Source organism: Amblyomma maculatum, chromosome 1, assembly GCF_055883805.1.
Source record: "Amblyomma maculatum isolate TAMU_Amacu chromosome 1, ASM5588380v1, whole genome shotgun sequence".
NCBI lineage: Eukaryota > Metazoa > Arthropoda > Arachnida > Ixodida > Ixodidae > Amblyomma > Amblyomma maculatum.
The window spans coordinates 460,466,751-460,481,673 of NC_139344.1; the positions used below are offsets into that span (position 1 = coordinate 460,466,751).

The 14,923-nt window shown below is 45.9% G+C and overlaps 1 protein-coding gene across 1 annotated transcript; it reads left to right on the forward strand.

The window, feature by feature from the left end:
• Positions 1 to 10,506: 10,506 nt before the first annotated feature.
• Positions 10,507 to 11,682, forward strand: LOC146209779 (uncharacterized; the record flags this gene model as incomplete). The annotated part of the gene is made up of 1 exon (XM_084581118.1): positions 10,507 to 11,682. A coding segment is annotated over one exon (1,176 nt), but the record flags the coding sequence as incomplete, so codon positions are not given.
• Between the last annotated feature and the right edge of the window lie 3,241 nt (positions 11,683 to 14,923).

Here is a 14,923-nt window from a genome sequence, read left to right on the forward strand (position 1 = left end):
GGCGCTACCTGTCTCCGGAGAGGCAGCACACTCTGCTTAGTGAGCTGGGTGGAAAATCCCGGAAGGTCGGCGTTTGTCCGCTGCGTCGACAGTGTAATTATCTAGGCGTGCCTGATGAACAGGAGTTCAAATTGCGCATTTTGGAACGAGATTGCAATCTGAGATACAGTTTTAGCAGTTGACTAGCATGAAGGGCGGACGGAGCTCTCACCCTCTAAATAGCTCTCAAAACACCGGAGTGAGACTGCTTCAGACGGCTCAGGCGGGCGCCGCCGCTCCCCACTTAGATATGAGCGATGGCTTAAATATGTCTAATTTGTTGGTTTCTACTGTGAAAGAAAGAAAAAGGATTCAGTTCTGCCTCCCACGCAGGGAACGCGTGAAGGATGCCCGGGAGGAGACATGCTTGCTTCCTCTATACTGCTCACAAAAGCAACAGGTTCAACGCTTCGCAGCTAGCAACGCAGGGATGGCCTGAATTGTCGCTTCAGGTGTCCGCTGCTGCGATAATGAAACTCAATCCAATCTCCAACGCAGGTGACGCTCGAAAATTGCCCGCGACAGGACGCGGATGCCTCTTTAATTATGGGTTGGCTTTCGTGACAAAAGCACCAGAATTCGCGACCCGAACCAATTAGATTGTAGTGCCCTAACACATGGTGATATAAGTTTATGCTTCTGTTTTTCTTTCACTTTTGTGTATTTCAGTGCCGCGATTTTGTACCAGTCTTCCAGTTATAAGTACGCCGTTGTTATCAGGACATTAACAGCGGATAAACTATTACATGAGGAAGCCTCATTTGCTAAAGCATATACATTACCAGCATATCGGGCGTCAGCTCCGTATTTTGGAGGAAGGGGAGAGGTATCTATTTTTGCATAAATCATTTGTCTGTCGCGGCTTGCGAGCGCGTATGTTCTAAATTTTATTAACCTGTTGTTTCTGATTATTTGAACCTACATGACCTCTTTGGTGCACTGATTTCATTGAATGTATTATTTCCCATGTATTTTTTATTCAAATTTCTTCGTTTGCATAGGGCAGCATTCGTAGCACAGTTATTTAGTAAATTTTCTCGCATTTGGAGAAGGACGGCAGCTGGGGAACGCAAGCGAAAAATATTAGGAAAAATAAAATCATTATTTCATAAGTGAAAAAAATAAATTTAATTTAGGGATGGCACTGGAAATCTTCGGTGTCACCTATAATTTCTATACGCAATAAGGATGCTGTCGATTTCTTGCCCATTGTGCACGAGAACAAACTCACAACTTTGTTCTAGAATAGTCTACCAGAATTCACACTTATTCATCCGCCTAGTCCAATGAATAATTCTATCTTTTCAAATTATTCAAACTTACACAATATCTGTTGCAATCCGATATCAGTCAACGCTGTCCACCTGAAGAATTCCCGATGAATCGGTATCTACCATAATTTAGCTTGATGAAAGGAATCTACCACAGTTTACAATATTCCATGCAAGTCGAATGTAGCAGAATCTACCCTTGATTCAACGTGACACAATATAATGTGTCTTAATCAACTGTGGCTGATACGATTACAACTCTGTCCATTGAAATCCGCTTTTAATTCACTGCAATCCACCCTTTATCCATCGCCATCTACGGAAAACGCTAAATTCAACATGATCGACCGCATTCCACTCTAACGAAATTACTACACTTTTACTCTTCCTGCGTCCGCCCTCAAACACCCTTATTCCAGCGTAATTTATACTTATTCAACTTAAAGGTGCAGCGGTAGCGTCGCGGTAGAACATCCACCTCGCATGCAAGAGGACCGGGGCTCAAATCCCTGTGACGCGCAATTCTCCATCGGATGAAAAAAAAAAAAATCAGCATGTCGATGGAATTGCATAAACAGGTTTTGGGTGCGTCCTGATGCCGGTGAACACCTACGACAACACACTGCCTCAGCAGAACAGGAGTAATTGGCTGCAACCTCCTATGATAAGCTCCATAAAACCCCGGCCCTCAGTCACCAGCGGCTGCGGAACAACTGACCACGGCGGTGGTCAGACCTGTGACGCAACAGGGGGTGCTAAGAATTTCTGGCTCCGCTGCACAGACCGCCATTGGAAATTCACCCTGCAGCAACGTTTAACTCTTGAACCCATGCTAGTTAGGCTAGTTTAGCAGTGCTGTTAGAGGAACTTGAGGGTATGAAATGGGATGGTATAGGACTTAGTGAGGTTAGAAGACCGAAAGAGGCATATAATGTACTGAAGGATGGGCATGTACTGTGTTATTGAGGTTCACCGGAGAGGCGAGAAATGGGAGCAGGGTTCCTTGTCAATAAGTATATAGCGGGTAAAATAGATGAATTCCATAGTATTATTGAGAGGGTGGCAGGCATCGTAATTAGACCTAATAAGCGGTATAATGTGAAGGTTGTACAGACCTATGCACCTACATGTAGTTATCATGACCAGGCAGCTGAAAGCTTCTATGAAGATGTAGAATCGGCAATGAGAACAGTAAAGACGCAGTAAACTGTACTAATGGGCGACTTCATAGCTAAGGTAGGGAAAAAACAGGCAGGAGACCAGGCAGTAGGTGACTATGGCATTGGCTCTAGGAATAGCAGGGGAGATCGAGTTACTGTCTTATGGTGACAAGTGAGCGCAAAAAAAGACAAAAACAAAAGAGGAGACAGGGCAACGCGCTACTGGCAACTGATTCTTTTATTGAAATCCAACACAAAATATAAGGACATCGTCACACCACCTATAGGCTCCGTACATGTCGGAAGGCAGTATTACCTAACAATAAATTCCATGTTTAGCCCATGTGATCTAATCCCGATAAAAACACCTTACTCCTTAAAAACAAATAGACACGTTGTACGTAAAGGACCAAATTACCATAAAAATAAAACAATAAACAATAAATTCCATGTCTAACATAGGGTGGACTAAAACCGATAAAAACACTTCTGAATTTAAAAACAAAATGACGCGTGGTGTAAAGGGCCAAAGTAACATGATGGAATGAATACGAAGTGAGCGGAACTTAATTGCATAAAAAACCAACCCCGAGAAATCATGTAACATCCTAAACCTTCTTCAATGTTTTAAGCACTATAAGCACCTTGTGCCACCCAAAAACAGGCAAACAAAACTTCTATGATGATGGAACCCAGAGTTATGTTGGAAAGTGAAGACGACAGAAAAAGCACGCGAAAACATAAAAACCAGAACAAGAACAAGTACCAGCGTAAGCATTCACCAAAGGTTTCGTATTCTGGATACACACAGCATATTGTAGCACACTTCGTATTCTTGTTCTGTTCAGCCAAATTTTTCCAAAAAACACTCTTCACTCTTATACAGGGAAACCGAGGCATCGCTAACACAATTTTGGTCTTTCTTTCTAATCCAAAAAGCTTCCTTTAGTTCGCGGGCAACACTTTCGCGGCTTTGGCCCAAAACCACCGTTCTTTCTAAAATGGGTTTGCACTGGCGATCACAGTCCTTGCAATGCAGCGGCAGATCAGACCCCGTTGCAGTGTTCATTGAACGTTCATGATCATTTAACCTTTCATTCAAACAGCGCTCCGTTTGCCCAACGTACGTCTTACCACAAGTGAGAGGAACCTGATATTTAACCCCTTCATTGCACTCTACGTACCTGGGCCCATGCTTTGTTCCACATGTTCTATCTTTCTGTTTCTCTGAAGTTATACGCCAGCTTACAGGGGGCAGAGAAAGGTACTGGTACCTTAAACTTGGAGGCTACTTTTTAGAGTTATGGGCTACCCGATGGCTATAATGAACAACCACTGGTCTATTTATTTCGGTTTCAGGATTCGACTGTTTCTTTTCTTTCCTTTTACTTTTTGAAGAAGCGACTCCACTACACCCGTCATGACTGACTGAGGGAAGCCTGAATTCTCAAGCCTGGCTACCTGTTGCTGGAAACTTGCTTGCATAGTATGGGAACATGACTTTACAATGGCTGCCTCTAGGGCTGATGTTGCAATGGCTCGCTTCACTGTCTTTGAGTGAGCTGATTCATAGCAGAAAAATCTTTTCTGCGCACGTGGGTGGTGCATGCAGCATAACATATCACCTGCTATAGATAGCTGTAGGTCTAAAAACTGAAACTTATTGCCTTCAGGATGCTCTTGGGTAAATTGTGATCCTTCTCCAAGCTTACAAAATATTTCAACACTATCATTAACTGTGCTTAGGTAGGACCACTTATCCTGCTTACTTAAAATGATCAACAAAATCGTCTACAAACTTGGAAACCTTCAAGACTTTTTCTTTATCTGAATGCTCTTCCCCCTGCGATCAATCATTGAAACAAAAATGTTACTCAGAGCAGGCGCAACGCAGGAGCCAACACATATCCCTTTCTTCTGATTGAAAAACCAGCCTTCAAACTATACAAGTTAGCGTTTAGGTAAAATTGTAGCAGTGACATAAAACGTTCAAGCGAAACACCGGCTGCGTTTTGAAAGGGCGCGATCCCGTTCTCTTCTATGCATTCGCGAACGGCTAAGAACAATTATCTATGGGGGAATGGAATAAAAACGTTCCTTGGCATCAACAGAAAAGCAATGCCCAACTTGCTGATTGTTTTGAAGAAACGTAATTATTTCCGATAAGTTTCTTGTGGCAAAAGGATCCCTAACCACATGCTGGTTAAGACGCTTCAAAAGGTTCTGACTTACAAGGCGCTGCCAAGGCCGTCGCTCGCTTACGATGCAACGAAAAGACACACCTTCTTTATGAGTCTTCGCCGTAAAAAAATATGCTAAGACGCTTGCTCTTGCAGTCACTTATAGACTTTGCTAACCTTGATAGATCCAGCTCGTCGCAGAAGGCGACGGCTCTTGACTTCGCCCTGGCAGGTTTGAGCTTGGAAGGCTCGAAGTTTTTCTCCTCTGCACAACAGGCATCATAAATTCCCGTTGGTACCACGACGAAACCTCCTTCCTTGTCTGCTTGCAGCAATCGCACACCGTTGTCCTTGAAGTACTTGAACACGGTGTTGACTGTTGAGTCAAAGACAGTCCTTCGCTTGGACACTGTTCTCAAGAGCACATCCACTCCATCCAACAAGCGACGCTCCTGATTTTCCTTTGGTGCCTTTCTCGCCATTCTTCTATTGAGAGACAAGAGCTCATGGGCGACTGTTGACAGCTCGAGACTGAACTGTCGACCTTTAGCCAACACCATGCTCACTTTGTCCGGCAGATGAGCCTCGCCGAGTACCTTGACAGCTGCACTCTTTGCCTTTTGCCTTTCTGGTGGCCTTGGTAGTTTGCCAAGAACGTGATGCCACCAAAATTCTGTCGTCTGCGCCTCCAGCTTCCTGTACTCGCGGAATTTTCTTACAGGTACCCGTTCAGGGTACCGGCAAATGATAATGATATTTAGTTCACAGGAAGGGAAAGGCGCAGTATCTGTCACGCTCTGTAGACACCTGAACCGCGCCGTAAGGGAAGGTAGGGGGGTGGGAGTGAAGGTGGATAGAGAGAAGGGGGACCCGTAGTGGAGGGCTACGGAGTAATTTCGACCACCTGGGGATCTTTAACGTGCGCGGACATCGCACAGCACACGGACGCCACTTCGTTTCGCCTCCATCGAAACGCAGCCGCCGAGGTCGGGTTCGAACCCGGGAACTCCGGACAGTGGTCGGGCGTCTTACCACTGCGCCACCCCGGCGGAGCTACCGGCAAAGGCAGAATACACGCAGCCAGTCATAAAGAAGACGCACTCTTTTCCATAGCTCAGACCAAAAATTCTGCACAGACGCTTAACGTGGCCATAGGTAGGACGGACCGGCAAAGGCAGAATACACGCAGCCAGTCATAAAGAAGACGGACTCCTTTCCATAGCTCAGACCGCAAAATTCTGCACAGATGCTTAACGTGGCCATAGGTAGGACGGACTGCGCTGAACAGAGCGTTGACCTCCTCTGGTATCAGACCCTTCTTGATGCAAAACGTGATGCGCCTGGCGCTGCAGGAAGCCCATGAAATGGGGCTAACGATGACCGACGCTTGTGACGAATGCGAAGACACACAAAGAAAAGGGCCCACAGCATGGGAAAGATACTGAAGTAAAACTTGTTGCTGAGCTAGTTGGCTCATGGTCGTAAGGGAAAAGTAAGCGCAAAAAAAAAGACAAATACAAGAGAGGAGACAGGACAACGCGCTACTGACAACTGATTCTTTTATTGAAATCCCCACACACTATATAGGGACATCTTCACACCACCTATCGGCTCCGTACACGTCACAAGGCAATATTATCTAACAATAAATTCCATGTTTAACCTATGTGATCTAATCCCGATAAAAACACCTTACTATTAAAAACAAATAGACACGTGGTACGTAAAGGGCCAAATTAACATAAAAAATAAAACAATAAATTCTATGTCTAACATAGGGTGGACTAAAACCGATAAAAACACTTCTGACTTTAAAAACAAAATGACACGTGGTGTAAAGGGCCAAAGTAACATGATGGAATGAATACGAAGTGAGCAGAACTTAACGGCATAAAAGCCAACCTCGAGCAATCATGTGACATCCTAAACCTTCTTCAATGTTTTAAGCGCTATAAGCACCGTGTGCCACCCAAAAACAGGCCAACAAAACTCCTATGATCATGGAACCCAGTGATATGTTGAACAGTGAAGACGACATAAAAAGTATGCGAAAACATAAAAACCAGAACAAGCACATGTACCAGCGCAAGCATTCACCAATTATTTCGTGTTCGAATACACACAGCATATAGTAGCACGCCTGTTACTCTTGTTCTTTGTTCAGCCAAAAGTTTGCAAAAACCTTTCTTCACTCTTATACAGGGAAACCGAGACATCTCTTACACAATTTTGGCTCTTCTTTCTAATCCAAAAAATTTCCTTTAGTTCGCGGGCAACACGTTCGCGGCTTTGATTCAAAACCACCGTACTTTCTAAAATGGTTTCGCACTGGCGATCACAGTCCTTGCAATGCAGCGGCAGATTAGACCTCGTTCCAGTGTTAATTGAGCGTTCATGCTCCCTTAACTTGTCATTCAATAAAAGGATCAGTTGCCAACTAGTAGCGCGTTGTCCTGTCTCCTCGCTTGTGTTTGTCTTTTTTGCGCTTACGTTTCCCCGCACGATCATGAACCAACTAGCCTAGCAACAAGTTTTACGGGGAGTTACTAGTTGAGTTTGCAGAGCGTAATAAGTCAAGAATCATGAATACTTTCTTCACCAAACGGAAGAGCCGGAAATGGATATGCAAAAGTCCTAATGGGGAGGCTAAAAATGAAATTGACTTCATACTGTGTTCAATCCGCGCTATTGTGCAAGATGTAGAGGTAATCGGGAAAATGCCATGCAGTCAACGCCGGATGTTGAGGTCCCGAATTACCCTAAATCTGAAAAAGGAACGCAACAGACTAGTAGAAAGAAACCCACCAACGAATTAGCGGCGAGAGTGAGCAAAGAAGAGTTCAGGATCTCACTACAGAATAGATATTCAGCTTTAACCAAGGATGACAACATTACCCTAGAAGCAAAGAACAATAATTTCAGAGATATCATTACTGAGTGCGTTGTAGAAGTAGGCGGTAGGATAGTTAGAGAGGATACCGGCAAACTGTCTAAGGAGACGAAAGATTTGATTACAGAAATGCCAGAGTATGAAAGCTTCCAATCCAACATTCTAGATAGAAATGGCCGAGATATCAAAGCTAATCAATAAGCGCGTGGCGGCCGATATAGGGAAGTATAACATGGAGAAAATTGAGCATACTGTAAAGAACGGGGGAAGCCTTAAAGCGGTAAAGATGAAATTTGGCATAGGCAAAAAGCAGATGCATGTGATAAGGGACAAGGCGGGCAGGTCATCACGAAAATGGACAAGATATTCAAAGTAGCTGATGAGTTCCATACGGATCTCTTCAGTATTCGGGAATGTAATGAGATTGGCGGTAGGGAAAAGTAGTCAGACGTTCCACCAGTGACGAAGGATGAGGTTAAGAAAGCATTAGAAACTATGAAAAGGGGGAAATCAGCTGGCGAGGATTAGATAAGTACAGATTTCTTGAAGGACGGAAAGATATCGCGCTAGAAAAACTGGTCACCCTGTATACGTAGTGACTGGTGTCATCGGCGGTACCGGAACCATGGAAGAACGCAAACCTTATCCTCATTCATAAGAAAGGGGACTCTAAGGACCTTAAAAATTTCAGTCTAGTCAGCTTACTGTTGTTAGGTATTACGTAATTACTGAGGTAATCGCTAATAGAATCAGGACAATCTTAGACTGCAGTCAAGCAAAGGATCAAGCAGGTCTTCGGAAATGGTACTCTACTATTGATCATATCCATACCATCAACCAGGTGATAGAAAAATACTTGGAATATAACCAGCACATATATATAACATTCATTTGTTACAAAAATCATTTGACTCAGTTGAAACCACGGTGGTGATGAAGCATTGTGAAATCAGGGTGTAGGCTAGCCGTACGTGGAAGTGCTGGAAGATAAATATAGTGGCTGCACAGCTACCGTAGTTCTGCATAAAGAAAGTAACAAAATTCCCATAAAGAAAGGTGTTAGGCAGGTGTTAGGAGGGTGAACTGCAAATAATGATTGATGACCTAGACAGGAAAAGTAGAAAGGTAGGCTTAAAATCAATATGCAGAAGACTAAGCTAATCCTCAACAGCCTCGGGAAGGAACAGCAGTTTACGTTAGGTAGCGGAGCACTGGAAGTAGTCGGCAAATATGTCTACTTAGGACAGGTAGTAACCGCAGATCTGGACCATGAAAAGGAAATAACACGAAGAATAAGATTGGGATGGAGCGCATTTGGCAAGCACTCGCAGATTATGTCTGGCAGCTTACCGGTATCGCTCAAGAGCAAAGTACTCAACAGTTGCATCTTACCTGTACTCACCTATGGGGCTGAAACATGGAGGCTAACCAAGAGGGTTCTACTTAAGTTGAGGACAACTCAGAGAGCTATGGAACGAAAAATGGTGGGGGTAAAATTAAGAGATAGGAAGCGTGCAAATTGCTTCAAAGTTACTGACTCAAGCTACTGACATTTTAGTGGAAATCAAGAAGAAGAAATGGGCATAGGCAGGAGATGTAGTGCAAAGAGAGGATAACCGATAGTCGCTTAGGGTAACAAACTGGATTCCAAGGGAAGGAAAGCATAGTAGGGGGCGGAGAAAGTTAGGTGGGCGGATGAGGTTAAGAAGTTCGCAGGGGCAAGTGGATGCAGCTAGCACAGAACTGGGTTAATTAGAGAAAAATGAGAGAGGCCTTCACCCTGCAGCCGGTATTGTCAGGCTGATGATGAAGAACTTCAAGCGCTGAAATCCTAAACGAAAAGAATAATCTAACGTAACAAAATGTAAAATGTTGTGTATATTTCTATAACAGCCGTTTTAATTCAGAAAGCAGGAACAGAGCGTTCTTCTTGCAGTGCGTTTATAATCCCTGTGTCAAATCAATATAGCTGCAGCAGTGAATGTACATCACAGACGAGATACAGCTGAAGCAGCTTCCCGTTCGCATTTCTCATGATCGAGTTTGCAGATCATCGCGTCTGGCATGGATTGATGCCTGATTTAAGATTTAACATCGGCACAACGCTTTGGTCCATGACACTTTTCCTAGCATTTCGCCGGAGAAGAGCCGAGAATTAGGTAGGGGGATTATTATGCCCATTGAAAACCGGTGGGTACTGACGGCACCAGGGATCGAACCTGGCACCTCCCAAATACGGGGCGGATGCTCTACAGGGCTACCGCTTCTTTTTTCTTTATTGCGAAATGCACATAATGAAACAATATAGAGTAAAAAAATTTATGCAAGCTTTGCAGGCCACTTTCCGGCCATGAAGAATGGATTCGTTTCATTTGTGCAAGATTTCTAAACACCACCTAGATTTGAGCATCACATTCTGTATCTTTAAAACATCATGTATTTTCACAATACTCTCGACAAATTATTCATACACGGATCTTGCAACAGTGTCACCGTGACGATAGTCCGTAGCACTGAGCCACACAAAATGCAGGTCCATCAGAAATATGGCATCGTACCGTACTGCATCGTCGTGAAATATGGCAGAAACCTGATACCTTGTGGTGTAAGAGGAAGATCCTTTTGAATGGTACTTTTCAACACATCCCAAACGAAGACAGCGTTGTTACACTCAAGGAACATATTGCCATCTGACCATCTTCTGGCGCCACCAAGTGGCCGAATGTCTTGGCACGTGGCTAAGCGTCATCCTCTTCGCTCTCTCGAGTTTCCGCTGGAACTCGACGACCGCCACCAGGAGACGGACGCCACTTTGTTTCGCTCCGCAAAAGTTCATCTGCGAATGCAGTATTTAACTTCTCACCTTCTATCCTGTGTTACCAACGGATGCCTGAACCTTGAAACACCACGAGGACACCGGACTTTCGACGGTAGGCCCAATTTTCTGGATTTTATGAGTCTAAAAATTTCTGACCACGGCAAAGGACAAGAGCAAAGGACCAGTCAGTGCCCCTCAGAAGGGCGTTAAGGCACCCGTAAGCACGACCGGCAAGAAATCTACCAAGGAAACCCCGGCGAACAAGACCCAGGAGCGTAGCATTGCGCCCAGAGACGACAACAAGCAGCAGCAACCACGGACGGCAAGGCCTGACCGGGCGGTGAAGTTTGCACCACCCAGTGGTCGGGAGAACCAGCAAGACTTCGAAGAGCGCAAGAACAGGCGGAACAGAGACGAGCGCATTCCAACGGGAGGCTCGGAGAACAGATATGAATATGGCAGCAGGGACCGTGGAGATGGTGAGGTGAGGAGAGGCGGCCGCGGAGGTGGTCTTGGCGGCAGGGGTGGCTTCCGCGGCAGGGGCCGTGGCAGTTTTGCTGGTGGACCTGACGGAGGCCGGCCAGGGTTTGCTGGTCGGGGAGGCTATGACGGACGCGGCAAGCGGGAGTTCGAACGGCAGAGTGGCAGCGATCGGAGCGGAATCAAGCCTGTGGACAAGAAGGGTGGCGAAGGGGCCTACAACTGGGGCACGGTCAACGACGACTTGGAAGTCCAGCTGAGTCCCTTTGGTGAAGAGAATGCAACAGAGACAGCGGACAAAAGTGGTGATGAAACAACGCTCGGGGAGACTGCTGCGGACACAAGCAAGGACAGCAGCGGCGCAGCGGGTGAGGAGGGTGCCGCTGGAGAGAATGCTGCTGACGATGCGCGGGAGATGACCTTGGACGAGTACAAACGGGAGCAGGAGCAGAAGCGGTCGCGTGCCAGCTTCAACATCCGCAAGCCTGGCGAAGGTGGTGAGGAGAAGGCCGAGTGGAAAAAGATGTACGTCCTCAAGAAGAAGGTCACTGACGAGGATGGCGAGGAAGAGGAGGAGGAAGAGAGTGAGGAAGAGGACGAGTACATGCGTCGTGGTCGCCAACGCCAACTGGTAGATATTGAGATCAACTTTGCTGACCAGCGACGGGGCCGTGGTGGACGCGGTGGCCGAGGCATGGGTCGTGGCGGGCCTGGCCGAGGTGGTGGTTTCGGTGGTCCGCGGGGCCCACCGCGCGAAGGTGGCTCGACTCCGAAGCCTCGCTGGGCGCTAGGCGTTAACCGAAGAGGCTGGGAGCAGCGTCGCGACTTGAGACGAGCAAGATGATGGAAACCGTGGAGGAAAGAGACGCTTCCGCCCGCGATATTTTGAACGGACAATGGTTCATCAGAAAGAGAAACCGAAACGTGGCAGTCAACAACGCCCAAGCCGATAACGTTGGAACGCTGAGCCTACACAAGCCCAAGCCCCCTCAAGGGAGGAAGCTGGCCGAAAAATCGATTGAGCGACAGCAGGAGCGAATTCCCAGCACCGCTAACAAGATCATCATTCGCCCCAGAGGCGCAATTAACAGTATTATCAACATTGTAGGGAGATTAAACTTGTCTCGAGTTATCATCCAAGCCGCCGGCCTGGATCTGACGACCACGAAGGGTGACATCATCTCCCCAAACTGTACTCAGCAATCAATACTGGTCGCTACCACGGATACCGAGAGAACATACAAGTATGCAGCAATTCAAGGTCAGAAGATTGGACCCAACATAATTGAAGCCAAGTCATACATCGCCATGCCGGAAGACGGAGGCAAAGGCGTCGTTCACGACGTACCACTCGAATATTCAGCGGAGGAAATTAAAGAAATGATAGAATGGAGTGGGACTAATCCGCAAATCTCCGGTATTAGAAGATTGGGAGCGGCATCCAAAACCATTCTGATACTTTTCGAAGACTGGGTTGTGCCGAAATGGCTCAATTTTTAGGGAATCAATATGAGGTGCTATTTGTATAAGAAGAAGTACGAAGTCTGCACAACATGCGGCAGGCTGGGACACAGAGCCGATGTATGCCCAGACCCGACCAACGTGAAGTGTCGCGGCTGTGGCTTGGAACATCCAGGCGCTGGACACACATGTGAACCTAAGTGTCTACTCTGCGGCAAAGACCGTGTCCTAGGAGACAACAAATGCCGCAAAATATACAGGATGCCCTACCTCTCAAAGAAGAAAATGTGGGAGAAAAGGCTAGAAAAACAACAACTGCAATCAACTTCTGAAAGCCAGGGATCCATCCTCTACTCTTCGGAACAAGAGTACCGGGGACGAGAACCCCGAGGAAGGAACCGCGGAAACACGGATTCACGGTCGGGGACCCGATCGAGATCAAGATCAAGCTCGAGAACCAGAGAGACCTCGAAATCCCGGCACACGAGCCAGGGACGAGGACCTGGCCTGCCTCCCAGAGATCCCAAGAATTCATGGGGCCAACTCAAGTCAGCAGACAACAAGACGGTAAGCTTCGTTAGCGAGACCTCCCAGGCTGAAAATCGAGAGATGGAAAAACTCAGAGGGGAAAACGCAGAACATAGAGAGATGATCAAACAAATGAGTCGCGAAATTCAAGAACTTAAATCTAAATTCACCGAAAAGCCCATGGCTAACAGCCCGCCTGCAAATCAATCACATGAGGTACCAAAAACCACAAATTCAATTACCACTAATTCTACTTCAGAGGAATCAAACTGTATGAACTATGAATTCACCCGGCCGCCACCCCAGAAGCGTAAAGGGGGAGAGACCGATCCATTTATAACCCTTAACAGAAAATTTGAACAACGTAATGACAAATTTGATAAGCAACTCGAGAATATTAACACGCTAATCCAGCAACTTCTAGGGGCTCAGGGACAGATGCAAGTGCAGATTCAAAATCTCACTAAACAAATGCAGGAAGCATCACTGGCCTTCTCTGAATCCAGTAACAGAATCGCAAAACTAGAAGAAACAATGGGTAACAATCATGGGCAAAAGCCATAATCAGAAAGACAACTCCACGATCTGGCCGTGGAACTGCCGAGGGTACCAGAGAAAGCGAGCGCTATTGCAACAATACATAGAACAAACTGCCGACAAACCCATAGCTATCATGATACAGGAGACTGGGAAAAACCCAACCAAATTGTTTGGATATCAAAGCCATAGCAGCGATAGGGGCAAAAAATTCAAAGTGACGACTTTTATCCAGAGAAACATAGCCGCTACTAATCACGAGATCACATCTCGGGATATAGAAGCAGTTTTAATTAAAATCATCACTGGAAAAAAGACCGAAAGAGTATCTTTCTCTTGAACATATATAGCACTCCGAAGCAAAAGAAAGTTAGGTTTCAAGCCCTATTCCGAAAAGCCCTAAAGATCGCAGGAAATAACCCGCTTATCATAGCCGGTGACTTTAATGCTGCCCATCAGGAATGGGGGTACAATCGGCAGGATCCTAAGGGCAGACAATTGTGGGAAGACATGTAAACACTAGGACTCACCCTGCACACTGATCCAAATGCACCCACACGCACAGGTAATAGCGTCAGCAGGGACACCATCCCCGACCTGATCTTAAGCAAGAATGTAAGTACAGCGGACTGGAAAAACACCGAGCAAAACCTAGGTAGTGACCACTTCATTATTGCACTCACATTAGGAAAAGGAATCAAAATTGGAAAACCCAAACAACCCAAAATCACGGAATGAGAAAGATTTAGGCAAATACGAGAGACCGAGGGATTTGAGAAAACCGACGATATCGATAAATGGTCACAAACGCTAAAGAAACATGTGGAGGAAACAACAGTCACTCTAGAAGACGAAGATGCACTGCCGAGTATCGATAGCAAAATCCTAAACATGTGGAACAAGAAACAGGACTAGAGAAAAGCCTAAAAACACAAAGATGGAACCGTAATATTAGGAGAGCACTATCTCGACATAATAAAGAGATGGAGACATACGCCATCAAACTAAATGAACAAAACTGGTGTAGCAGATGTGATGAAATGGAACAAGGCATGAGCCTCTCCAAAACATGGAACATTCTACGACACATGCTCGATCCGGAAAAATCTAAAGCACAAGCCAACGTAAATCAAACTAAAGTTAAGCATGCCTTCGAAGGCTCGGACGAACAATTCATGAGTAAATTAATCGAAATCTACATTGGACAAACGGAAACCGAAACGTTACCAGCATATGAGTTGAAACCTAACCTAGACTTAGATGCCCCCATTACCAGGGCTGAAGTCCGAGCTGAGATTATTGGATTAAAGACAAAATCAGCCCCAGGACCTGACGGTGTCACGAACACTATTATCAGAAATCTAGACGACGATTCAATCACAGCCCTGACAGGATACATGAATAAGGTATGGGAGACTGGACAACTACCGCAGGCATGGAAAAATGCCAGTATAGTCCTCATACCCAAACCGGGGAAGCCGCCAAAACTAGAAAGCCTAAGACCCATATCACTGACCTCGTGCGTGGGAAAGCTAATGGAACGCGTTATTCAGACGAGA